Source organism: Xenopus laevis, chromosome 1L, assembly GCF_017654675.1.
Source record: "Xenopus laevis strain J_2021 chromosome 1L, Xenopus_laevis_v10.1, whole genome shotgun sequence".
Classification (NCBI taxonomy): Eukaryota; Metazoa; Chordata; class Amphibia; order Anura; family Pipidae; genus Xenopus; species Xenopus laevis.
Genome location: NC_054371.1, coordinates 36244505 through 36269917, shown reverse-complemented (window position 1 = coordinate 36269917; position 25413 = coordinate 36244505). Strand labels below are relative to the sequence as shown.

The 25413-nt window shown below is 39.2% G+C and overlaps 1 protein-coding gene across 1 annotated transcript in view; it reads right to left on the bottom strand.

Annotated features, from left to right (window-relative positions):
- The window catches only part of LOC108698061 (death domain-containing protein 1), a 36671-nt gene extending 12757 nt beyond the window's left edge, over positions 1 to 23914 (bottom strand). The window contains exons 1-4 of the mRNA XM_018229021.2: positions 23539 to 23914; positions 7057 to 7639; positions 4191 to 4521; positions 1377 to 1556 (exon numbers count right to left, since the gene is read on the bottom strand). Of these exons, the coding sequence (XP_018084510.1) occupies positions 1377 to 1556; positions 4191 to 4521; positions 7057 to 7639; positions 23539 to 23818 (1374 nt within the window). The 5' untranslated portion in view covers positions 23819 to 23914. The remainder of the gene's footprint in view (positions 1 to 1376; positions 1557 to 4190; positions 4522 to 7056; positions 7640 to 23538) is intronic.
- Positions 23915 to 25413: the final 1499 nt, after the last annotated feature.

Genomic DNA, 25413 nt, shown 5'->3' with positions numbered 1-25413 from the left:
GCCCCTAAATACAGTTGTTGAGGTTTTCCATTTCATTCATTTTAGAGACTTACAAAGGAGAAGTAGTTTAAAGCAGTTGTTCAGAGAGAAGACCTAGTTCCTGCTAACCCTTACATTTTAACTCAGCATCCTGGACTCACAGCAATATGTGGAAGGCCACAGACGGAATTCCTACATGTATTTAATTATTCTGATTCTTCACACGTGGAGGTTTTCACAGTCACACTTTCAAATATGTTGACATGTTTGCATACATTAAAATAAAGTAATTTGTAAGCCATTCTTATGATCCAGAGGGAAGTGGGCTACAGACTTTGCTTCTCCATGGTCACTATGAAAGTTGTCAGTGCAGAAAGTTGCCTGATAGCCAGAGAGGCACCAGAAGAGGTTAAATCCTGGTGAGCTAAGAGAGCCACCTCTGACCCCCAAAAAATCTATTGTTTTTGTATTTTTCTGAGCCAAACAGGGCAAACTGAAGCTTCTCCATGCTTGCTCCTAGCGAGTTAGATTGCATTCTGCACAAGTCCTATTCATTGCCGTTGTGTTAAATGAGGACTATACTTCCCCTTGAAGCTTTAACCTCTTTCCCCATTCCGTGCCTTCAGTTTCCATCACATACTGTAATCTTTATATCATTTTCTATGAGATTTTTCTGAATGGTGCAACATATGATCACTTATAAACTCACTTTCTAACGGGGGGGGTTGAGATGTCTACACATATGGGCTTATTTATCAAAAATCTAATTAGTGAGGTTTAAGAGGTTTTTTATACTTCGAAGAAACTTACAATTTAAAAAACTTTTGCTTATTTATTAAAAAATCTGAATAGGAAAAACTCAATTGAATACAGTCATGGAACAAAACTGGAACACCTCAAATTTGAAAGTTTATAAGCTCAAAAAACTTGAATTTATGCGTTTATAAGATCAAAAAACCCAAATTTGTGAGGTTATAAGCTCAAAAAACTGAAATTTGGGAGTTTACAAGCTAAACTAAAAAAAACTTGAAAATCTCAAATGAAAAAAAAATGGCTTGCATTTTGTATAGGACAACTCCCACTGACTTCTAAATGAACTTGCAAGCTTAAAGATGCAGAAATTTTACATTCGAGTTTTTTGTGCTTAATAAATATCAAACTCTTGAGTTTTTGAAAATATTACTCAAATTTGTGAGTTTTTGTGGAAAAAACTCGAATAGTGGCAAAAATTAGAATTCGAACAATAATAAAAGATTATATGGGGAGTACACAAAGAATTACAATTACTCCTGTTAACAATAATTATTGTATCAACTACAGCCATGAACTTACGTTTTGGAAAAAAAACACCTACAATTAATATTCTATTGTTGAGTTATGAACAGATTTAGAATTACCTTGAACTGAACAATTACTGGAGATCGAAAGCAGCCTGGAGGGTAATTTAAAGATATCCTTGGGTCTATGCCCAGCTTTATTGATGATCCTTTCTTAACAATCGTAAAATTTTCCTTCTTTAAGCATGACACTACGGAAAATATGCCAAGTTTGTAAATTTTCACCTCTGCAAATGTCCCCTGAGTGGCAAAAAGAAAAGGCAGCAGTGAATATACAGATTAGTTATTGGATGACAATAGATTTCATGGGGAAAAACCATGCTTCCTATCTTTTAAATAAGAGATTTTAAATAAGAAATTTGTAGGGCAAATTTACTAACAGGCGAAGTGGCTAACGCTGGTGAAAATTTGCCAGCGTGATGTAATTTCGGCACTTCGCTGGCGTATTTTCGCCAAGGAGATAGACTCTGGCGCAACTTCACACTCTAACTCCAGGTGAATTTTCGGTCTGGCGAAAGAGCGTTACTATGCAAATTCACTACGTTTTTGATTTTACTGACCATTACCTCTATCGCCAGACATGCCTTCGCCACCTCAGACCAGGAGAAGTGCAATAGAGTAGATAGGGATTGCTTCAAAAAAAGTTCAAATTTTTTCCAAGTCCCAAAAAACGCTGTCATTTTTCCTATTTAAAGGGTGATAGACTGAAAAAGATTGTAATTTTTTTTGGGGTACCCTCCTTCCCCCCTACATTTGCTAACATATGGCACCTAAACTATACACTGGGCTCATGTATAGGGCAATAGAACAACTTTATATAATTTTATTAAGGTTCCCTGGCCTTGTGTAGTGTAATGTATTTGCTGCAGCATATACGGCCATTGTACTTTAACTGCACGCTGTATGCTAATTAGCCAACGCTAGCGTAACTTCAAACTGCTGAGCGTAATTTCGCTGGCGAATTTTTGCCGTTTAGTGAATTTGCCCCCATAGGTATTATTCATTTTTATCCATTGCACAAAAGCTTCTGCAGTATAGTGTTTTTATGATGCTACATGCAACCAATTGACAACATGAAGTATGAAATTTAATTTTGACATAATCTTATGCTGCTTTTCTCCAGATATTTTACATTCATTTTAGTGGTGATAGCCAATATTCCCTAACACATTGTGGACAAAAATACTGTATGTATAAACCCTCACAAATCAGTATTTGCTCTGACTGCAAGTCCGTTGCGTGTGTTGACAAAAACTGCTAAGTGAATCCTGAAATTGCTAGCAGGTCAGATACCCCTCCTGCCATGGTACAAGGTACAAGTATATATATTGTATATATATACACACATATGTACTGGGAATTCAATCAAATATTAGCCTCAGCAATAACATCAAAGTAGAAAGGAAGTCACATCCAGGTAACTTTAAACAGAAATCCGTTTGTCTATTAACAATGTTTATTAACTATGGAGATTTCAAGAGACAAGTAACTAAAGTAACAGTGACTTACAGTTCTTGTTTATTCGCCAGAACAGCCTGTTCCACTGGCAGTCTGACAGTTCATATCTCAGTTTACACAGCCTTACTTTTGACACAAACTTTGCAGTCCTCAAGCTGGATTTTAAAGAGAACTAAACCCTAAAAATGAATATGGATAAAAGCACCATATTTTATATACTGAACTTATTGCACCAGCCTAAAGTTTCAGTTTGTCAATAGCAGCAATGATCCAGGACTTCAAACTTGTCACAGGGGGTCACCATCTTGGAAAGTGTCTGTGACACTCACATGCTCAGTGGGCTCTGAGCAGCTGTTGAGAAGCTAAGCTTAGGGGTTGTCGCTAATTATCAAGCAGAAAATGAGGTTGGTCTCCACTGGGTGTTTAAGCTCAAAGGGGTTTGTAGCAAAATGAATCTACGGCAGTATTTTTTGCCTTTAAAGAATTTATTAAAGTTAAGTATTTATAACACAGTACAATGCCCGGGCATTAAACACCCAGTGGAGAAGTGGAAGACAGCGCCGACAGCATCCCCAGGCGAGAGTGAAGACCGCGTGGAGGAGAACGCCGACTTGTTTATTTGCGGGAAACACCGAAACATTGCCAGTTTGGATACCGGAACGCGACCTGATCTAAACCCCAGCTAGTGCCGCTAATCCAACCCCGCAGAGGTCGATCCAAATGCGATCCAGATAGCGGTCTATTAAGCCATTTCTACACATACTCGAGGTAAGCGCATTACCAGCTTAAAATTACCTCTCTGTTAGCTGTACTACTCTATCCGGCATCCTTACCCGACAGGCACAAAACCTGACCAGACACGCTAGCCGCAAACTAACCTTACACTGAAGGCATATGCGATCAGATTCCTTTTTGCGATATGAATATTCCACGAATGTGAGTAGATCCGACTATCTAATATCTGCTAAAGTGTACAGAGGATATTACGCCAGATAGGCCCTGTCTTCCTTTCTCTACAGGTATTCCCAGCGCACCTTTCATCCCCCCTGTTTCACTGAAACTTGTGTATTATAATAAATAAAGTACCCCCAGTTGCAAAATATGAGGATATTTGCATACGTTATTTTATGCAAATAAATATATAGTATACACTCTCTCTCCTATATATATATAGTGAATAAAGTACCCCCTTTGTAAAATACAAGGATATTAGAAGCTACCTCTGGAGTTCTATGACCTGTATAAAAGCACAAGGCCGAATTATATGGTCATGAAACTCCTCGGTAACTTATTATATCCTTATATTTTACAAGAGGGGGTATTTTATTCAGTATATATATGTAGTAGAGAGAGTGTATACTATATATTTATTAAAATTACGTAATCAGACACTGTCATTGTAACAGTTTCACTAACCTTATAGTTGCCATGGTACCCATCCAAAGAATGTGGCGCCAAGTAGCTTGGATTTAGATTTTCATCACAGGCCTTAACCATAACGTCTTTGTAATTTCCTCTGTATCGGGAACTGAACGGAATTGAAACACTTAATGGAAATGGAATTGTAAGATCGGTGTCTGTACTCCGAATCCCCAGAATACTGCTGACCAGTTCTTCAGAATCTGACACCATCAAAGAACTAATGTCGTCCACATAGCCAACCTGCAGTTTTTGCAGAATATAGGAAGGTGCTTTGATAAAGCAAGCCACAGTTTCTTCACTTTCCCCCTCTCTTTGTAACACGTACCTGTAAAAATAACGTTTTATATATGCTAATACTGTACATCATGTTTAGCATAAAAATTACTCTTTTTAGTTTTAGAATATATTGTAGCAGTTGTTTTTGTAATAGTTCTACTTATGATACAATTTACAGTCCAACGATCAGAGTGAGATTCAGAGAATAAATGAAGATGTTAACAGGAAGGACTATTACAATGGTGCCATAATTAAAACATGATGGGGACAATGTTCAATCAAAGGGCAGTCACAGAAATGACATCTGTACTTTATAGTGCTCAGTGGTATTTTGGGCATATTGTTAGTTCTACTAACCTCCAGAGAGTGCCAGAAACCTCAAATCCTAACATGTGCCACATATGATGTCTTTATACACATTCACAACAGAAAGTGCATTGCTCTGCTGTAAATCTGTGACTTTTCTGATCCACACCCACCCTAACCTGCCTCTGCTCAAACCAGACCTGTCCTGGCCCAAGTTTGAGAAGGAACGCTAAGACCCAAGCCTTGCCCAAGTCTTAGCTGACATCTGAGATGGCTTTTAGGAGCCTAACTGCAGAGAACAAATAAAGTTACATTTTTATATCCGGTCCCGTTTCTCCCCGACTGCCACTGGTACCTTTTGTGGAAATGCGCTTCTGCGCATGCACAGCCACCGTTACGCGAATGCACAACTTTCCCTTGTTTGTTATAGTTATACAGGAGCAGTGACCAGCTCTATGTTGTAGCTCCCGCCCTTCCCAGCTATAGTCAGGTGATCCCACTGGTGTCTAATAAAAGGGCAGCCAAGTTTGGGAGTTTTACTTTGAAAGCAGCAAGTAAGTTGCAGGTAAAACTAAAGGTGGCCATACACGGGCCGATAAAAGCTGCCGACAGACCGTGTCTGCAGCTTATTGGCCCGTGTATGGGGCCCCCCGACGGGCTTCACCAATCGAGATCTGGCCAAAAGTCGGCCAGATCTCGATCGGATGGGACAGAAAATCCCGTCGGATCGCGGCCGCATCTATTCGTTGATGCGGTCCCCCGATCCGACCGCCCGTTTGGGCATCGCTAGGATCCGATCGTTGGGCCCTAAGGTGGGCATATCGGAGGGAGATCCGCTCGTTTGGCGACATCGCCAAACGAGCGGATCTCTCCATGTATGGCCACCTTTAGTCCCTTTGTAAAATGTATAATGAAGCAATAGAATTCTTAATGAATCAGATGAAAATTAAGCATAGGACTGGCCAGATATGGGATGACTTTGACGTAGTTGGCCAGCTTAAATATATTGCAACATATGGACAAACAATCCCTGTTTTGTTTAAAGGGTAAGGCATTTTTGAGTAGCAGTATGCACAAAATGTCTCTGTCTTAAATATATTGATAATGGGTTGAGTGCAGAGGACTCTTGTATCCGGCTCTGAATGGAACATAAAAAGGTATGGGACCTGTTATCCAGAATGCTTGGGATTTGGGGGTTTTCAGGATACAGAGTCTTTATGTAATTTGGATCTCCTTATCATTTAAACATTAAGGAAGTTATTTATCAAAGGTTGATTTTATGTTTTTTTATCTCGAATAAGCTCACAACTCGAATGTTTGCTTATTATATACTATTGAATGTAATTGAGGAAAAGACTCGAATATCTCAAATTTATCGAGTTATTGGCTAAAAAAAAAACTTGAATACCTCAAATTTATCAAGTTTCCAGACGCAAACTACAGTAAAAAAACAAAAAATCATGAAGGCAAGCAACATCTTCAAATGGTTAAAGGGACCTCTGCCATTGACTTTTACATGAACACGTATTATTTTCAGATTCAGGCTTCTGGGCATAAAAAATCTCAAAAAATATATTTTTTTATTCCTTAAAATTTGAGTTTTTAGTGAAACTACTCTCGAAAAACTAAAAATTTTCAGGAAAACACAACTCGACCTTTAATAAATAACCCCCTAAATAATCCCAATTGGATTGTTTTGACTTTAATAAGGATTAATTACATTTAAGTGTTTAATGTTTTATTTTCCAAAGATAAAGGAATCATTTTTAAAAATTAGAATGATTTGCTTCAAATGGACTCTGTGGGAGATGGCCTTCCCATAAGTCGTAGCTTTCTGAATAATGGGTTTCTGGATAACTGATTCCATACCTGTATAAGGGAATGTCATAAAAGCTATAGATGGGATACAAATCAGCAAACTTCAAAATGTGCACTTTGCAATAGAATATTGCTTGTTACACAATGATTAAATTGCAAATTTGTATTGAGCACAGTCCTTTGTTAAACTCGTGCTTAATGATGGAGACTTTTTGTTTTCTTCCAAACAATAAAGCGAGTCACCAATTTAAAAAGGAAAACTCTTTTCTCCATCTGTGCATGAGATGGATCCAATATCCTTAAAATGTTCATGATTTGTTTCTGTTTAGAACTTTTCTAAATCTTGTTTTATTTATGCAGTTTTTCTTGGGATAAGTCATAGTACAAATACCACATGTCATAAGCCTTAAGCCATTGGAAATTAATTAAACGCAGATAAATCAGAAGAGGGTTTCCTTACTCTTGGTACATCCATTTTTCCGATTCCAGTAAACGTTCCACTGAAAGTTGAAGTTTGGTCCCGTTAGACACAACCTCAGAAGTGGTCGGATCCATTGTGTGGCCATTATCAAAGCTTTGGTTTGGAGGATGTGGCTCTGGAGGAATGTCCTGTTTCTGACTAACATCCTTTTGTGTTGTCTTCTCTTTGAACTCATTATTCCTGGGGACAGCATTTGTTTTTTTCAGATGTTTTATGACTTGTTCAGTTTCTGTATTTTCCTCCTCATCTGAATTATGATTCTCATTTGTGGGAAGCTCTTCCGCTGCTTTAATCAGAATATCATCAGTTTCATCACATCGGGACTCATTTTGGATTCTGCATTGGTTTTGCTGTGTGCTTTCTCCCATCTGATAAGACTGTGAGCTGTTTGTATGATCATTCTTATTTGGGTCACAAATAGTTTTTTCGGTTATATCTTCCTTTTGGTCTGCCGTGTCTTTATATTGGGAGCGAATGGCGTTCCATTGCTCTTGTACCGTGTTAAGGTGTTTTGCTGTATCAAAAAAGATTTGGCTGACTGTGGTACAGTAACGCACATGTTCTACAAGGAAAAAAAGAAAAAGAGATATTACCCTGTATAAGGATGTGAATTGTTTAAGCTGATGCATATTAATAGTCATTTATATTTTCAAATAGATATAGAATTATTACAGTTTATATTTCAATTTTTTATATTTATATTTCAATTTTTCCACAATTGCACAGGCCTTAAATTGTCAACTTTAATGTGTGTTCTTTATTAATTGTTTAGTGATGGGGACAGCTATAGGACTTAAAGAGGTGGTTCGTCTTTAGGTTAACTTTTAGTATGCTATAATTTGCAACTTTTCAATTGGTCTTCATTATTTATTTTTTATAATTTTGGAATTATTTGCCTTCTTCGTCTGACTCTTTCCATCTTTCAAATACGGGTCACTGACCCCATCTGAAAAAAACCCAATATTCTGTAAAATTACAAATGTATTATTGTTGCTGGGTAAGAAACATGTCCATTTGAATCCAAAAACTGCACTTTGCACCCTGCTCCATTGTTCATAAATGACCCCTTTTGTGTCTGACTGTCAGTTGTTTTATACTGTCAGGAAGGCATTTAGGGTAAGGTCACACTGGGCGTTTCGGGGAGATTTAGTCACTTAGTGACTAATCGCCTCATCTTTGCTGTGACCAATCTCCTCGAATGCCTTCCCTCACTCTTGCGCTGGCTAAAATGAAAAATCGCCGGGACTCAGCACACGTGGCGATTCGTTTTACGAAGTTTCCTCGTGAGGCAGTTTCGGACGACTTCGGAAAAGGAATCGCCACGTGTGCTTAGCACCGGCAATTTTTCATTTTAGCCAGGGCAAGAGTGAGGGAAGGCGTTTGGAGAGATTGGTCGCCACAAAGACGAGGCGATTAGTCGCCAGGCGACTAAATCTCCTTGAAACGCCCAGTGTGACCTTACCCTTAGGGGCCGATTCACAAAGGGTTGAATATCGAGGGTTAATTAACCCTCGATATTCGACTGGGAATTAAAATCCTTCGACTTCGAATATCGAAGTCGAAGGATTTTAGCGCAAATAGTGCGATCGAACGATCGAAGGATTATTCCTTTGATCGAACAATAAAATCCTTCGAACCGAATGATTTGAAGGATTTAAATCCAATGATCGAAGGAATATCCTTCGATCAAAAAAAACTTAGGAAAGCCTATGGGGACCTTCCCCATAGGCTAACACTGAGTTCAGTAGCTTTTAGATGGTGAACTAGGGGGTCGAAGTTTTTTCTTAAAGAGACAGTACTTCGACTATCGAATGGTTGAATAGTCAAACGATTTTTAGTTCGAATCCTTCGATTCGAAGTCGTAGTCGTAGTCGAAGGTCGTAGTAGCCCATTCGATGGTCGAAGTAGCCCAAAAAACACACAAGTTTTTTTACTTCGAATCGTTCACTCGAAGTTAGTGAATCGGCCCCTTAATGTTGCTGGTAAAAAAACTGCTCGCTTGTTTTCCATGCAGCAATTAAACTTTATAGATGGTGTTAGTTAAAGACCTAGATATTCCACTTCCTCCCTATGATCACAGCACAACAGATCAGCCTTAAAGCTCTGACTGTTCATTTGCTGCCGTTTCTAAATGTTAACATCAAATAATCAAAGAGTGAGCTAAACATTGCCAGAGAGACTGAAACTCAACACACACAACTTAAGAAATGACGCTGTTTAGATAAAAAAAATTCCCAGTAAAATACTTTTAATTTGATACTTCTATATATATCATTTGTTTGAACCTCTTCAGTGCTGCATTCTGCCTTGCTATCTACAGAGCATTTAACTCACCTTTGATGTAAATAGCTGTGGTATTTATGTAGGAAATGAATGAAGCAATGCTAATGATTTACAGATTATATTGTATTTGCTTATTGGTATGGGGACTGATATCAGGTCCAACAGAAATGAATGAATTCGACCATCATGAAGGCTATTAACATCTTCAAGTGGTTCAAGGTACCTCTGCCATTGACAGGTTTTTAGATCGTGTTTTTTCAGATTCAAGCTATTTCCAGGGTCTGGATTTAATAAATCTAAAAAAAAAAACTTGAAAAACGTGGGTTTTTTTAGCCTCAACATTTTTTGCTCAAAAATAACCTTGAAAATTCAAATTTTTCATGGAAAACACATCTTGAACCTTAATAATACAGTATTCAGCGGGAAAGCCAGATTATTTAGCTGTTGGGCCAGTGAAATCAGTTCATTATTGCTTATTAGCCAACTCTTACCCCTTAAAAAATATTTCCTTTCGTTCCATATTGCTACTGGGGTACGGTTGATATGGTTGTCCCACAATACTCTACTCAGTTGCAACTAATTTAGAACATTTATGGCAGTAGTTAGTATATATATACTATACACCGTGTTATTACCTAGCATTTTATTGAGGAGATATACAATACTGTATCTATATAATGACATACAATTATCTTGATTTATTGTCTACTGTAGAGTGCAATACAAAGATTCCCACATTTGCCCAGCAGCCTTCTCACTGCCTTCTCTTATACAGTATGTACTGCGTGTTTTATGACGATACACAAGTTTTTATTTCATTTATTCTTTGAGATAATATAATGGGAGTTTTCAAAAAAGCAGCATGCCTAACTCAACAGAAATAATGTAATAGTAGTCTTCAGACACAGAGTTGGGGGTAATGTAAAAAAAAAGTAAAAGTTTTTAACAGGCCTAGAAACCCACAGCTACTGATTAGCTATTTGCTTTTCGAAAAGGTGCACATTTAGGAGCACATTTACTAAGCTTGAGTGAAGGATTGGAATATAAAAAACATAGAATTTCGAAGTTTTTTTTGGGGTATTTCGACCATCGAATAGGCTACTTCGACCTTCGACTACAACTTCGACTTCGATTCTACGATTCAAAGTAAAAATTGTTTGACTATTCGACCATTCGATAGTTGAAGTACTGTCTCTTTAAAAAAAACTTTGACTACCTACTTCCCCACTTTAAACCTACCGAGCTACAATGTTAGCCTATGGGGAGCTTCCCCATAAGTTTTCTAAGCTATTTCTGATCGAAGAAAAATCGTTCGATCGATGGATTAAAATCCTTCGAATCATTCGATTCGAAGGATTTAATAGTTCGATCAAACGATTTTTACTTTGATCGATCAATCGAAGTATTTACGGTAAATCCTTTGACTTCGATATTCGAAGTCGAAGGATTTTACTTCGAGTGTCGAATATCGAGGGTTAATTAACCCCCGATATTCGACCCTTAGTAAATGTGCCCCCTAATGTTACTGGGTAATTGACTTCTGTGTGATATACTAGAGTTGGTTCAAATATTGAAACTTTTATTATATTAACCTCCATTTTATGGATACAAATTGCAAGGCCCCCTATATAAAAAGTTATTCAGGTCCACAAGGGGCTCCCGATATCTGGAGCTGAATCTTCCCAGGAAATCAGAAAGCCTGTGATTGTGAAATATTGTTTTTACCTTAAAGGGATACGGTCATGGGAAAACATGTTTTTTTCAAAACACATCAGTTAATAGTGCTGCTCCAGCAGAATTCTGCACTGAAATCCATTTCTCAAAAGAGCAAACAGATTTTGTTATATTCAATTTTGAAATCTGACATGGGGCTAGACATATTGTCAGTTTCCCAAGAGCCCCCAGACATGTAACTTGTGCTCTGATAAACTTCAGTCACTCTTTACTGCTGTACTACTAGTTTGAGTGATATAACTCCCTCTCTTCTCCTCCAACAGCCTAACAACAGAACAATGGGAAGGTAACCAGAAAACAGCTCTCTGACACAAGATAACAGCTCCCTTGTAGATCTAAGTCATGTGACTTGTGCCTGCACTTTAGGATGGAACTACTTTCTGTCAGGTTGTTATTTCTCCTACTTAATGTAACTGAATCAGTCTCAGTGGGACTTGGCTTTTAATATAAAGTGCCGTTAGATCTACCAGGCAGCTGTTATGTTGTGTTAGGGAGCTGCTATCTGGTTACCTTCCCATTGTTCTGGGGGCAGCTGGCAAACTGACAATATGTCTAGCCCCATGTCAGATTTCAAAATTAAATATAAAAAAATCTGTTTGCTCTTTTGAGAAATGGATTTCAGTGCAGAATTCTGCTGGAGCAGCACTATTAACTGATGTGTTTTGAAAAAAAACCACATGTTTTCCCATGACAGTATCCGTTTAAACATTAACATGTAACCACTCCCTTACTAAAGCAGGTTGTTTGATCATTGAGTTTCCTGCTAGGTTTGCCCTAAGACTTGAACCTTTTGTTCTTGTTCTTTACTTGCATTCATTTCATGTTTCTTGTGTTCTTCACTTTGGTTTGAAGGGGTCTGGTAGAATGTTTTGGAATCAAATTTGCATTGTATTGTAGTGAAATGCATTATATCTAGACATTAGAGCAGTGGTTTCCATTTCCCTTGAGTTTACACTCCCCTTTGAGGCTTAATATTTGTTTATGGTCCCCCACTAGGGATGGGCGAATTTGACTCATTTCGTGTCGACAAAAAATCGCCACCGGCGAATTGTCGTCAATGCCCATTAAAGTCTATGGGCGTCAAAAAATTTTTGTGATGCACGTCTTTTTATTTTGACGCAAAACGCCATACAAGTCTATGGGTGTCATTTTTTCGGCGAAACAAGGCGAAAAAATTCGCCCATCCCTATCCCCCTCATATTATAAAAAGGTTATAGATATATAAAAACACTGTTTTTAGTCAGCCATAGTTCCAAGAATCTATAGGGCAGCAAACACGTGTTCTCCTAAATGTAACTTAACTGACCTTTATGCTGGGCTTCCAAGAGTATTTAGAAGTGCAAAGATCCATTCTCATCAAGCCTCACCCTGACCCTTAGACCCAACCCACCTACTGCTTGGTCTACACCATGGATGGACAGACCAACTGTTTTTAAACCTCACCATTAGATCCCTTGAAGGTGCCCAACTAGACAGTAGGAATAAGTAACTTTCATTTGATAAAGATTTGTAGCGAAATTTAAATTTCTGTTGGTGGTAAAAATGTTCTCAATTATGCACTTGAATTTTACCTTGAATTTTGTTTTCATGAACGACCCCAACCTTTGACTCAATAAAAAATGCCCATTGACTTCAATGCATTTGGCAAAAATTCAGTGAAATCTCACCATTTCATGAATGTTTTGCAAATATTTTGCCACCAGAAAATAGGACAATTCTGCTCATTACCATTAGTCAGGCACCCATTATATTCAGTCGTATTACAAATATATAAGGCCCCTTATATAGAAGCCTGGGAAGATAAAATATATTTTCACATGGTGCTGACCAATTGGTTAGGAGTTTTGATGCCTCTTATATGTGGTCCTGCCTTTAGATTCATGTGAAACAGTCCAGGAATGGGCGAGTGCAGCCAATAAGGTAAAATATCATTTTAAGAGTGGATTTTGACATGTGCTGGATTGGTTTTTGTGCCTCGTGGAATTCTGACTTTCAGTCTATGTAGAAACTGCATTTGTATTCTTGTGAAACTCAAAGGGACAATATTTGGACCCCTAAAGAATTCTAAATCTTTTCTCATATCACCAATGTTTTCGTACCCATTTATTTGTCAATTAGCGGATTAACCTTGTCCAGACATAATATTTTTCTGCATACTGAGCCATGTATCCCCATTGTGCTGAACGCACTTTGTGATAACAAAAATAAAAAAAATCCATATACTAGATGTTGGGTGAAGTCAGTATATAGATAACACTTTTTTACAGAAGGGGGGGGCAATCAGTCTCATAGAGAGCAATATCAAAATGAGCGTTAGGCACCCTAGCATTTTTTTTTACTGATTTAACACAAAATTTTATTCTGATAACTGTGATGTTTGAATCTATATAAGCCCCAGCAGCAGTCTATACTGAAGCCATTTGTATAACATAGGTATACGTTTGATCTGCTTCTATTCTTGTAATTATAGCACTCAATCACTGCGCACCATCGGGGTTTGCTGTGTTTTTAATATTGTGGGTGTCACATACCATTATTGCAGCCATTAGTGCTCTTTGTGCAGGAAAACTTGATTTGGCTTAAACTAAATCAGTGATACATTATGCAGACGATGCAGCTTACACTTGTTTACAGCATTTCATGCAAATACTGCTATTGTGGATATAATTGGTCACTTCAATGCTTCCAAATGACTTGCATTTTAGATTAGGGGTGTGCAGGCCAGGAAAAAGCCAACAAACACCTAACCCTAACCATAACCTGCACCCAAACCATAGCCACCCAAGACTCCCCACTTCTTCCTGCACAATCCCTCCTCCCTGTACTCCGTTGCCTATAACATCTCTCCGGGTGCTTTGTCACCAGCACTCCTGACCGTAATAAATAGAACACACTCCAAAACAGCACTCTGGTGAATAAAAAGCAGTGGTTTATTTGGCAAGCTACTAGAAACAAAGGGCCTAAGGGCAGAGACAGACAAGAAGATTCGGGGAGATTTGGTTGCCTGACAACAAATTGCCTCTTCTTCGGGCGACTAATCTCCCTGAACTGCCTCTCCGCCGGCTAGAATTTAAATCACCGGAGGGATGGCATTTGGAGTGCTTCGTTTTCCGAAGTCAACCGAAGTTGCCTCACGAGGATCACTTTCCTCATGCAGCTGTTATATATGGAATTTTTTTTTGTCTAGAATCTAAATCGCCGGCTGGGTGGCACTCGGAGCACTTCGTTTTCCACAGTCACATGAAGTTGCTTCACAAGGAAACTTCGGCCAACTTCGGAAAACAAAGCGATCCGAGTGCCATCCCGGCAGCGATTTAGCTCCTAGCCGGCGGGGAGGCAGTTCGGTTAGATTAGTCACCCGAAGAAGAGTCGATTTGTCGCCAGGCAACTACACAGTGGCGTAACTAGTTGTAACTGGGCCCCATAGCAAATTCAATTTAGGGCCCCAAAATATTTATAAGTTGGCCTATTTTACCAAGATATATTAAAATTGCTAATTAATTAGAGTCTCACTGGGCCCCCTACACTCCTGGGCCCCCCTGCAACCGCAGGGTCTGCTTCCTCTATAGTTACGCCCCTGCAACTACATCTCCCCGAATCTTCTCGTTTGTCTCTGCCCTAACTCATTTCTGTCATATTGCCCTTAATCAAAGGCTCTAGTCCTCCACAGGAGTTAGCCAAAAATGTAATGTATAAAGCCCGAGTGAGAGGATGTCTAACATAATAGCCAGAACACTACTTGAAATGTAGTTGCAATTGAAAACTGTAGTTGTTTCTCCCTTCTCTGTACTTTGGGTCTGACTCTTGATACTATAGCAGAAGGGAAGTTTCCTCTAGATGTGTCAGGACTAGGGTTTTTACCTGCCTGGTAAATATTAGGCTTGATGGTAATATTTAATAGATTGGAAGGACAGTATTTTGTATTATACTGTGCCCTTGTCTGTCTATATTTTGGCATGGTGTTGTGGCACACATTGACTGGAATGCTTTTACATTATATATTTCCAGTCAGGCTACAGTTTTGTTTGCTAAGATTCCATTGAAATCAGTAGATGATCTCCTTCATAAATATGCCCCCATGCTGCCCCTGCTTCCACTCTGTGCTTGCAACTTTAGCATTGAAGTGGGTCAAATGGGGGTTACATTGCTAGTGCAGAGAGAGCTACTGTATTATGCTCACGGCACTTGCAGAGACAAATTTAAAAAAATTTAAATTTTGCTCTTAAAATTACCAGAGCCGGCTTTTTGCCACCCCTGGTAGAGGACTAAGGTACCTAAGGTAATGTCTCACTTTGCTTCATGGCAGGAGCATCCATGATCATTGCTCTAGTCTTTTAAAAATGTTATGTCCTGAACTTTGGCATACAGAGCTTACATTTAGTGGAGTGCTACTTTCATGACAGGTATGTAGTCCATTGATAATATCAAAATGTGCAGTTTCTTGGTCAGTTACTCTAAATCTGCTCAGTTTTAGATCCACATTCCCAGAGTGAATACAAAGCTGCTGTAATAAATATTCCTGGCAGGTGGCGGGAATCTCTCTCTCTCTCTGTACCGGCCGTAGTCTTCTGCTGCTTCTGGGTTGCGCTCGGGTGAACTTGGCTTTACCCAGAGCACCACGTGACGTCATCACGCAGGGCTGCGCAATTCAAATATTTAAAGGGGCCTTGGGCTAGTTTTCACTGCTCAACATAAAGGTTCTTTCTAGTTCCTGGGTGCTCTTAGTATTATTCTCTGGTTCTGATTTCTTGTGTTTGACCCTTGCCTGTCCCTGATTTCGCCAGCCTGCTGCCTGTATTGGTTCCCACCTGTGAAAACTCTTCTGATTTCCGATTTGGTACTGCGTTTGATTCTTCTGTGTATGACCTTGGCCTGTGACCCTGACCTTGCTGCTGCTACCCACCTAGGCACTGCATACCCATCTGGTTTGACCTGACCGGTTCTTTTCTACGCTACTGTTCCTCCGTCCTATCAGTACACGTTCAGTTCCCCTGCTCGCCCAGAACTCTTTCCCTTATTCTCCCGCATTAAGACCTGGCGGCATCTGAGTAGCGAATGGCTCCACCTGAAGTCCAAAGTCGGTTGCTAAAGGAAGAAGAGCAGGCATAGATCAGAACTTTGGAGTTAGTTCTGGGTTTGGGATACCAAACGCCAGTGTCGGACTGGGACACCAGGGGCCCACCCAAAAACCTTTGACTAGGGGCCCACCAATTAATCTTAGACCAGGGGCCCACTCTTAGTACTATTATTCTTCCTTTCCTCACTCATCTATTCTCCTTTTCTTTACATACTATAATCTATTATTCCATCTATTTAACCACTTTGTTCTCATAGAAATAGGGAATGGCAATGAAATAGGCCAAATGTCTAGCAGCTCACTGACACCTTGGCCCACCGGGACTTTTCGTGGTATCCCTGTGGGCCAGTCCGACACTGCCAAACGCTACAGCTGCCTACATTCAGTTCTGTATTTATGAGGGATTGTCCCTTCTGCCCCCCACCAGCCATTCAGGTGCACAAATTGGGAAATGCTGGCTTGCTCAGGCCACAATAGAGCACATTCCTTACCATCTTCCCACTGGCTACAGTTGCCTTGCCCTTGCCAGTGCCATGGTGTGCACCTTGCACTCGGGCAATTTCAAAGCTGCCGCCTGAGGCAGCAGCCCAGGTGCAGCCCCCCATCTCCTGCTCCGCACTTAAAAATCAGCATTGGAGCAGGTCAAAGAGGGGCAGCATTGCTAGTGCATGGAGTGCAATAGCGCTCTCTGCACTAACGGAGCAAAATTTCCAGGTTAAAACACGGAAATTCGGCTCTTAAAGTTTCAAGAGGTGGCTTTTTGCTGCCCCTTGTACCTGCCCGCTCAGTGCTGCCAGAGGCAATGTTCTCACCTTGCCTCATGGTAGGAGCGGCCCTGCTTGCACTGCATATTTTATCTGGCATGAAGTGCAGAGCACAGCCAGGCCCCATCTTTGCATCTCAATTTAACGGATGTTGTTTGTTCAATAACAAGACAGTTCCACTTACTCAGATTTATGCTGCAGAGAAAGCAAATGATGCCCATAAATGGCAGCCCCCTCATTGTGCAGTAATCAGCTGAACTTGCCCTACAACATCCATTTATCATAAAAACGTGATGCAACCCCCCTTTTAATAGAAAAATAAAAAATAAATCTAATGTTTATTTTAACATTGCCGTAGGATTCCTTTTTTCCACTTTTACCGCAGTGTCTCGGTTGTCCTTCTTTTTCGTACCCAGTGAACACTGAATCGATTTTAATTTAAATAAGTGCACTGAATATTAGCCTGAATGAGAAGGAAATTGGATCACTGAAAACTATCCATTAAATGCCGGAACATTGCATTTATGGGCTGTTTAGCAAACATTCATATTATGCTGTCAGCGCCAGAGAGGAAGCACTGAATTTATTATGCTTTTGATCATTTGTCACCATAGCAGTTAAGCCTTCCGCTTCCAACAGTCAATACCCCACTGTAAATTACTCTGCAGACACAAAAGGTAATCAAGTAACTTTCTCATTTTAATATAAGATAGAATGTTTCTGTTCCACAAAATGAAATTCTGCATTTCTCTAACAGCACCTTGCCACGTAATATATAGGGATCCCGTATGTTTCATCAAGTCAGAACGTTCCGCTTCAAATGCCCCAGTTTTGCCGCAAGTACCCCAACGTTAGCAACATGTAAAAACAACAAAGAATTATTTGAAGATTTTTATTTTAATAAAAATCTTTTTATAACTTTGGGCAGTTTATTTCGATCTTGGTGGTAATAAAGATAATATATGTTTTCATCATATATTATTTGGTATAATTAAATGTTGGATAATATTAGGTCCGTAAAACTGTCTGTAACTCAGTGTTCATTTCTTAAAAGACAAGGAAGGGTTAATACACTGGGAGGCACCAATATGTTACGCATCTCCCAGTGTATTCAATTTAAACTTTCCCCCTGCAGAACAGAACTGTTCAGTGCAAATTGCACCAGTCTGGGAACTGACACACTAAGCGCTGTGCTGCCATCTTGGTGGTATTTCCCAAGGCTCTCTTGTGTCTTATGAGTTTTATCTTGGTCAAAAAAGAAACATTTAAAGGGGCCGATTCACTAACTTCGAGTGAAGGATTCGAAGTAAAAAAACTTCGAATTTTTGTGCTCCTCGACTATCGAATTGGCGTAAATTCGCCTGAGTAGAATGATTCGAATAGATTGAGCGCAAAAATGCTGCGACTATTCGCCATTCGATAGTCGAAGTACTGGATTGAGCGCAAAAACGTTGCGACTATTCGCCCATTCGATAGTCGAAGTACTGTCTCTTTTAAAAATACTTCGACTGCCTACTTCGCCACCTAAAACCTACCGAATTGCTTTAAAAGCCTATGGGAAAGTCCCATACGCTTGTTTTCCAAGTTTTTGATCGAATAAAAAGGCATTCGATCGAATGAAAATCCTTCGAACGAATATTCGATCGAGCGCCTATTCGCCTGGCGAATATTCGCCAATTCAACTATTCGCCAGCGCGTAAATTCGCCCGAATTGCCTATTCGATTCTATTCCCCAGTCGAATTTCGAGGGATTTAACCCCTCGAAATTCGACCCTTGATAAATTTGCCACTTAATGAGAAGCCAACATTTCGGCTGGAGTAACATCTTCCAGAAAGGCTTTTACCTGAAACGTTACATTTAAAAGGGTGGTTCACCTTTAAGTTAACTTTTATTATATTATAGAATGGCCAGTTCTAAGCAAGTTTTAAAACTGGCCTTCATTATTTATTTATTTATTTTAATAGTTTCAAATGGGGGGTCACTGACCCCATCTAAAAAACAAATGCTCTATAAGGCTACAAATGTATTGTATGTGCTACTTTTTATGACTCATCGCTCTATTGAGGCCTCTCCTATTCATATTCCAGTCTCTTATTCATAGCAATGCATGGTTGCTAGGGTCATTTGGATCATAACAACCAATATTGCAAACTGGAGAGCTGCTGAATAAAGAGATAAATAACTGAATAAGCCACAGATGATAAACAATGAAAACCAATTACAAATTGTTTCAGTATATCACTCTCTACATATCATACTAAAAGTTAGCTCAAAGGAACAACCCTTTTAATTGATCTTTTTGACCTTTAGACCTGTGAGCACAGAATTCCTTCAACACATGGGCATCTGTTATTATTTGGACTGCACCCAGGCTGATACATGTGAGTACTCGTATTCTTTTGTATAATAACATCTTATCCCCTATACAAAAAAATAAACACACTCTGCAGTTTCTCACATTTGTCATGGAACATTTTACTGCCAGACCTGCACATTAATCATATAAGCATTCTATGTGACTCGTGGCTATTTTATTCCTTTTTTCCTTTAGGTCTGGATAGTGATAGAGACAAATCCTGTCAGGTCATTCAAAGCTTTTGAAAGGTAAAACTGGAAAAAAAAGGACAGAAAATATCCAGTTTAGTTTTTGAGCAAAACAAAAATGTTCTGGTTGGTGTGAATGAACCACCATTATATCTTCTTCATTACTCGCTTCATGATCAAACTACAGTATAAGGGATCCTAAAAAATGACACTGGAGGTCTGGGTTCAATGTGCAATTGCAGGTCTTTCTTGGAAAATTCCTAGGTTTGCTTGCCAGTTTTCCTTTCTACCTGTCCCTGACTATTTTGATTATTTTCTGATCTGACTCATAACTACAATATTGACTACAAGGTTGATTAACCTTCTGGAAAACTGAGTTATTGTACTATGGCCTAAGTTCTTACTCCTACTCAAAAGACTATCAGGGGAATGTAATAAAAATCGCTAACGGAAAAACTATTCGCAATGCGAAAAGTTATGCCTTTGCGTGAACAAATTTTGCTTTGTGCGAATTTAATATAGCTTTTGCGAGCCCGGAAACTGTTTAGCGACCACTTCCGACAGTGAAAGACCGTTTGTGAATTTTATAGTTAGCGCCAATGCGCAGTCAATGTAATAAAACTTCTTACTGAAATAGTCGTTATGTTTGCTCCAAAAGATTACGACACCTTCAAGCACTTCTTATGAGTGTGCAATTAAAATTCGCAATGCGCAATTACAATTCGCAATGCAATAACAGTTTAAGGAACAATATTACATTGCGAGATGTGGATTTTTAGTCTTATTGGTGCGAATTGTTTTGCTCTTTGCGACTTTTATTACATTCCCCTGTATGTGGCCCTGACATGTAAGCAAGGTGCATAAACTCGAAACTTAAAAAAAATGATATATATCTTTACATAGATCCGCACTACAAATGTTCAGTGAATCAAACTATTTTATTTTGCATATATTCATGTGTTTTTTTAATAGACATTCATGATTCCTCAGATTGAAACCCCCCCCCCCCATTACAGTCTGCCTCTGACTTGAAGGGACCATTCTCCTCACTTCCTTCCTTTAAGTTAGCAGAGTAACTGAACCCCTGCCTCTTTATGTTCCATGGTGAAACGACCAGTTTTGTGACCGGTTTTCAAGGTAGGTGCTGCACAGATTCTCTGCAAAGAGATATTTTGAGTCCCAGAATCCAGGGTCGGACTGGGGGGCCCGGGGCCCACCGGGACCGCTGTCCAGGGCCCCCCTCTGGCCCCCGCTACCTACTTTGAGCCGAATCGCCGATCAGCATACTCTGTCAGGCGGCGCATCGCGCATGCGCAAAAATCACTAAGCGCGCATGCGCAAAAGGCGCTAGGCGCAGGTGCGCAAATGGCGCTGCGATGCGCCAAAATAGTTTTTTCCGAAAAACTGTTTGGGAGAGGGGGTCTGGCCCGGCGGGGGCCCTCTAGGGTCGGGGCCCACCGGGTATTTTCCCAGTGTCCCGCCGGGCCAGTCCGACACTGCCAGAATCCCTTATTCACCACAATGCTGGCCTTGGCTGTTTTGGTGCTACAGTCCCACATACAGTAGACTATTAATTTACACATATAAAAAATAATTTTGGGTTTATTTCACTGCTTGCTGCAATGCTCTTTTCATCAATTTTAGCTTGTTTTGCATGATTTATTGGCCTCCTTATACCTAACAAATATTTCAGCTAACTTGAAAAACGTAACCATGTCTTTTCTTACCAACCTTAATACCAATAATTCTGTCAAACCACAAATGTTTTTCTCTTGCTTACAAGGGGAATATACTGACACGTATATTTACTAAGCAACATTTTAAAGGCATCCCATTTTTCTTTTGTGTTTAACCCTGTGAAAAGCCTTTCCCTGTTAATATGTTGCAGAGATGCCCTTATAATGGCAAAGTTTGCACATTCTCCAGCGCGCCGATGCACATTATGAAGGACTGACTGCGCCACTTGCTTTCATGTTTGAGCGATCGGCCTGTGACCCCGAACTTGCTCCTGTTACTTCCTTTGGTACCATGTCTGTGTGGTTTGACCCGGCCTGTTCTTTGACTATGCTACTGCTCCCCTGTTCTATCCGTACACATTTGGTTCCTGTGCTTGCCCAGAACTCTCTCCTAGGTTCTCCTGCAATAAGACCTGGCGGCATCTGAATAGCTCCACCCAAAGCAAAAGTCAGCTGCTATAGTCAGAAGAGCAGGCTGAGACCGGCTGGGTATGGGATACCGAACATTACACATTTCTAGTAGGTTCTTGAACTAGTTGAAATAAAAAATTGTCATTTAGCATATTTACAAATCCGCCAACTTTTTCCAACCTGGGAACCCCATTACCCCAGTCAATGTCTGGATAATTGAAGTCACCGATAATAATAATTTGACCTAACTGTGAAGCAGCCTCCATTTGTAATAGTAGATGGGCCTCAATCCTGCCTAGAGCGAAGTCGCTGAGTAAATTTGTGAAACTCACATGAAAATTCAAAAAATTCTGGCAGCACGTCTGAAAACTCGCTCGTGTCAAAATCGACGCGCGTTAACACTATTTGGACGCCCATTGACTTTAATGCCGGTGTCTAAACTGACGTGAGCTTCTTTTCCGATGCACGTCCAAAATTGACGCGGGCATCAATTTTTGAGTATCACAAATTTTTCACTGTTTTCGAGAATTTTTCAGCGAAGCGAAAAGGGAGAAATTCGCTAGCATACACCAATGATAATTTTCTTTGTAGCTTTTTGCCCAGCCCAAAGGATTCCACACTCTCTAGTTCCATTCAGCGAGCACAGATTGAATTCACAATTTACATAAAGACAAACTTTTTAATCCCTCTGTTCCTCCTAAAAAGGGTGTATCCATTTAAATTGACAGCCCAATGACAGGTTTCATTCCACCAGCTCTCAGTGATACCAATTATATCATAATTTTTAGCACATGCAATTAACTTTAGCTCTCCCATTTTACCCGACAAATCTGTGCATTTGCCAACATACAGATAAAGGTCAACATCATAAAATGTAACTGCTAATAGCTCAAATATCAGACTTGCTTAGAATCAGAGATATTTTAAATTGCTCTAATTTCGCAGTCCAATTCATTGTAATAAGTTTTTGTTATGCAGTCACGTATTAGTAATTAACGGCCACAACACATTGTCACAGGGAGCTTAACAGCTTGCAAACCACACTGATTTGGACAGTTCATTTTAGCCATTTTTTTAAATTAGCGTGCATATTATTGTACAGGATATAATATACAAGAACATTAACAGTATCTGGTCTTTTCCATTCAAACATATCCATGTGCCGTAAGTATCAAGCACATGCCTGGTCATTTTATTTTTATCTACCTATTATTAATATTGTTTTTACATATCTTAAACGGACTCTTCCATTTTTAAATACAACCCTGCTATCTGTGAATGTTCCTTAGGAAATGCATTATTGGATAAATGAATATGATTATTTGCCTTTTCAGTAATTTAAAACACATCCATCCTGTGGCTCTCAAGCTTCTTAACAACTTAGATTCCCAGAATCCCCAGACAACAGTAAGAAGTTTCCTTGCGAGGAAACTTTGGGCGACTTCGGAAAGCCAAAGTGACGCATGTGTTTTGCTGCCAGAAATTCCCACACTGGTTGGAAAGTATATGGAGGCGATTAGTTGAGCCCAAAAATCCAATAAAAACAATAGCGCCGACAGAAAGGCATCTATTATATGAAATATTATACAGGTATGGGACCTGGAGTTTTTACAGATAAGGGATTGTCCCGTAATTTTCTTCATACCTTAAGTCTACTAGAAAATCATTTAAACCTGACAAACTGGTTTTACTTCCAATAAAGACTAATTATATCTTAGTTTGGATCAAGTGCAAGGTACTATTTTGTTATTACAAAGAAAAGGAAATCATTTTTAAAAATTTGGATCATTTGGATAAACCGGAGTCTATGGGAGACGGCTAAGCCATAATTCCGGATAATGGGTTTCTGGATAATGGATCCCATACCTGTAATCATAAAACATTGGAGGAGTTAATGAGTTATATTCTTACCATTACTGGAAACAAAGTCCTGGAATTTATTCTGAAGGTCCATTAGAAGAAGTATCGTAGCCTGAATATGTCCAGAGGATTCAAGTAACCTCTCTGAGAAAGTTCTGCTAAGATCATGGATGGAGGTGATTAAGGTCACAGTATTTTCATTTAGTTCTTCGCTTTGGTTAACACAAGGCTCTTCCAGAAAACATCTCAAAACCTGGTGGAGCTGCTTAATATGAGTCAGTATCGGAACTGAATTTTCTGCATTGGATGCCAACTCCATTTCTCCTTTCATATATATATATATATATTAACCCTGATATTACAATGTACAATTCCAATATTACACAGGTTAAACTTACACAAAGGAAAGTGTACGAGTTTAGGCTGATACAATGAACAATGTGTGGTTTCTAACTCTCAGCTCTGCAGGTTACTATGGACTAAGTGTTTCCCCAGAAACCTCAAGGAGTGGCCGGGGATACAAAACACATACAGTCCCTTTAAATCAATGGCTTGTATTTTGCCAAGTCTTCTTGATAACCTAGAAAAGCAACGCTAGAGGATAACAAAAAGAATTTTATCTATAAACGAATGGGGAAATTGACTGACAAGTTAGTTATATGATATTGAGGCTAAACCATTCACATAATTGCTGTCTTATACCAGTTAACTCATTTTGATTGGATTCTTAAACTTGTTCTTGTTTTAACAACTTCTTGTTTATTGTTTACTGTTCTTATGAATATTTTTGCAAAGATTTGCATATATCTGTATGATTGTCAAATTGTCAAGTCAATTTATTTTATTGCAAACTCAATAAAAATAAACGATAACCTAGAACAGAAAGTAAAATTACTGAATATCTCACTTATGTGCTGCACGGTGTTTGCTGCAGTGGCAGATTTATCAAAGGTTGAGTCGTTTTTTTAACGGTTCAATATTTTTAGAAAAACATTTCTCGATATTGTTTAAACTTTCCCAGCATTTTGAAAATAGATGACCAAAGTGAAAAGTTAAATTTGTGCTCAAAATTTTTGGGAAAGTCCTGCTGTAAAATTATTTTTTCAAATCTTTTCATGGAAAAATGTTAAAAAAGAGTGATAGATACAGGAACATTCCCGACCAATTAAGTTGTTTTTCCCACTGGTGATAAAAAGTAAATACATCAATAAATATGAAAGCATATGAAAAAACATGCATTTCCACTGCAGAAGAACATAGTAATGAAGATCAGTAAAAGAGGTACCTATAGTAGGTACATTTATGATATATTAAATGTATATTTATAACTTCATAACTCTGCCCCACCCTACATCTCTGAACTCATCTCTATATACTCACCCAATCGCTTACTACGCTCCTCTACTGACCTGCTACTCAACTCTTCTCTCATTACCTCCTCACATGCTCGCATTCAAGACTTTGCAAGGGCTGCACCCCTCCTCTGGAACTCTCTCCCACGGTCTGTCCGACTTTCTCCCAACCTTTCTGCTTTCAAGAAATCTCTGAAAACGCACTTCTTTCGAGTAGCCTACCCTCACTCTGCTTAACTACCAAACGCAACACCACATACAGTACCACATTTCTCACCCACTTAATTCGATCTTTCCCCCTCCCACACCTTGTGTATTACTCCCTTCCCTTTAGACTGTATGCCTATGCATAGGGCCTCCCTCACCTTTTTGTACCTGTATTGATTGTGATGTTTGTTACTCCATATATTCTATGTATATAATTCATGTGATGTATTTGTATAATCACATTTACTTTACAGTGCTACGCAATATGTTGGCGCTATATAAATACATGTTAATAATAAATAATAATATATTTAGAGATGAACTTTCATTTTACATAAAGATGTAGTTGTCATTACCCAAGCCTATT